Source organism: Vicia villosa, unplaced genomic scaffold (assembly GCF_029867415.1).
Source record: "Vicia villosa cultivar HV-30 ecotype Madison, WI unplaced genomic scaffold, Vvil1.0 ctg.001792F_1_1, whole genome shotgun sequence".
Taxonomy (NCBI): Eukaryota; Viridiplantae; Streptophyta; class Magnoliopsida; order Fabales; family Fabaceae; genus Vicia; species Vicia villosa.
Window position 1 is genome coordinate 99,699 of NW_026705729.1, and position 2,764 is coordinate 102,462.

Sequence of the window (2,764 nt, forward strand, 5' to 3'; positions counted from 1 at the left end):
CAGCCTAAATTTATCGATATTAAATGACTATATGATTAGTCATTGTATTTTTTTCATTAAAATAGTAAATATTCAAGAGACTAAAATTATAACCATTAAGTTAAAATTTATCAAAATCATTAAAATTTCAACAATAAATTTTTCATTAATATGGATCAATAGTTTTTTTTTCGGCATGAGTTCGGTTTTACCAAAAACCTATTCCTTTTAATAGATTTTTTTCATTTTTAAATTCATATCCACCCAATTACTCGATTCAACCCAATTTTTAAAAAAAAAATTAAATAGATTTGATCGGAGTTTTCGGGTTGGCTCAACCTCTGATCATATGAGTTGGAGCATTTCTTATATAGCCATTAATATATTTCGACCAAAATAAATAAACAAACTAAAAGTAAGGTTTTTGTAAAAAAAAAAAAAACTAAAAGTAAGGTAAATTGAAATTGTGCATTATTAAACATCACTTTCCTATTAAACAACAGATCCAAAGAAACACCCGGTTGGAAAAATTACAACGTAGTCTTAATTTTACATAAACATCACCCATTGAATTTCATCAAGGTAATGCAAAAACTATCTTAATAACTTATTAGGAGCAGCTGAACTCGCAGCAAAAACTACAAACCTTAAAATATTCGGAAAGGGAAAAATTAAAATAAACAAACACCCCTAACAGCACCACATTAGAGAGCAATCATTCAACTCATTCAACCATTGCTCAACATCATTTTCTTCTGAAGCCATTTCACTTTCAACCACCATAGCTTGGCTTCTATTTTTGGCTAATTTGTTGAGTAGATTAGCCATGCTCCTCTTTCTCTTTGAACCTTGTGACAATGACTCACAGCTATCATCCGATGAAGAAGAAACTTCGAGCGACTCACGCTTCAAAGTCATCTCTCTTTTTGGCTCTGACATGTACATGTCAAAGTATACGTCAGAGCCAATAAGATGAGGAAAATTGAGCTTGGCCTTTCGGCCACGCATCTTAAAAGCAGCTTTATCATAAGCCATACCTGCCTCCTCTTCCGTCAAGTAAGTTCCAAGCCAAACCCTAGCACCATTCTTCTTCGGATCTCTGATCTCAGCCGCAAACTTCCCCCAAGGCCTACGCCTCACGCCCCGGTAGCGCTTCCATGTAGGAGGCGCGTGAACTTCACGTGGAGATGGAGTTGTGTTTGAAATATCGTTTGGGCTTTGGATATTTTGACCTGATGTGAGGATGTTGGAATCATCATGAAGAAGGTATTGTTGAATGTGTTCTAAATATGTAAACTCTGAATCTTTGGTGGTAGAAAATTGCATGTTTGAGATTCTCAAAGTGATTGTGGAAGCACATGCACTACTAAAAGTTGGAATGAGATACACACTATGATACACTTCAATCTATTACTATTTATATATAGCAATAATTTGTTTATAGAATTATTTTTAGGTAAATTCTTTGGTACCCTTTAGTTTGAGTTGGGTACCGGTACCCTTAGTGTTAATTGATTTAAAATTTTAATTTTTTTAAAAATAAAATAATATTAAAAAATGATGTGGCATTGAATATCTTCATTTGATTGGAGGAAGGTACCGGTACCCAACCAAATTCAAGGGTACCGGAGTGTTCACCTATATTAAATTGTTGAACAAATAACACGTGAAATTACGCCTAAAGTACCGTAAATCAATATAATAATTACAAAGGAATAACCCCACGTGCTTCAATACGGATGTCAAGTTTTGAATAAAAATAAGGTGAACACTCCGGTACCCTTGAATTTGGTTGGGTACCGGTACCTTCCTCCAATCAAATGAAGATATTCAATGCCACATCATTTTTTAATATTATTTTATTTTTAAAAAAATTAAAATTTTAAATCAATTAACACTAAGGGTACCGGTACCCAACTCAAACTAAAGGGTACCAAAGAATTTACCTTTAATATATTGGAGTATAATAACTAAACATGTTCGTCGGATTTTGAATCTCTTCTCTATTATTGAGAAGAAATTAAAAATAATCAATAACATGTTTTAGTTATAATTTAAATTATAATTTTCTGTAACATTAAATTCATTAACAGTTTGGTTGTCGAGTAAGTAGACAATAATATATATATATATATATATATATATATATATATATATATATATATATATATATATATATATATATATATATATATATATATATGAGGAATTAAATTACACATGAAGATTTACATTACGAGTTATACCCACTCAATAACTTAGTTTCGAGTAAAAAAATTCGCAATGATAATAGAATTAAGATTTAATACAAAATTCATGTTTCTTAATAATTTTAATATAGAAAACTTTTAAACATAGTAGTAAAATAAATTGAAACTTTAAAAGGACAAATTCAAACTTAAAATATAAATTTTAACAAATAGTATATCAAATTTTAATTTTAATTTCTCAAAATGAATCATTAATCCTTAAAATATTCACCCCTATAAATAATACATTAATCCTTAAAAATATGATTTTTTAATTGAAACACATGTTTGCTTGACCAATAATTTGCATAAAATTATAGGTTTTAAATATTATTATTATAGAAGTAATCGTAAATATACAAACACGGTAAAAATACCTATGTCATATATAAAGCCCATGTGCAAAGCCCATGTGCATCATGTGTTCATATACCATGTACTAATCTAAAACTCCCTAGTATATATAAGAAGGGAAAAAAAATACCATTGACCGCATTATTTATTCATAAATAAATGTAATATTCCTTCAAAATTTG

The 2,764-nt window shown here is 29.4% G+C and overlaps 1 protein-coding gene across 1 annotated transcript; it reads right to left on the reverse strand.

Annotated features, from left to right (window-relative positions):
- Positions 1 to 669: 669 nt before the first annotated feature.
- LOC131636598 (ethylene-responsive transcription factor 2-like) lies at positions 670 to 1,305 on the reverse strand. The gene has a single exon (XM_058907209.1). It carries the CDS (start codon positions 1,303 to 1,305, stop codon positions 670 to 672), a length of 636 nt encoding a protein of 211 aa, XP_058763192.1.
- Positions 1,306 to 2,764: the final 1,459 nt, after the last annotated feature.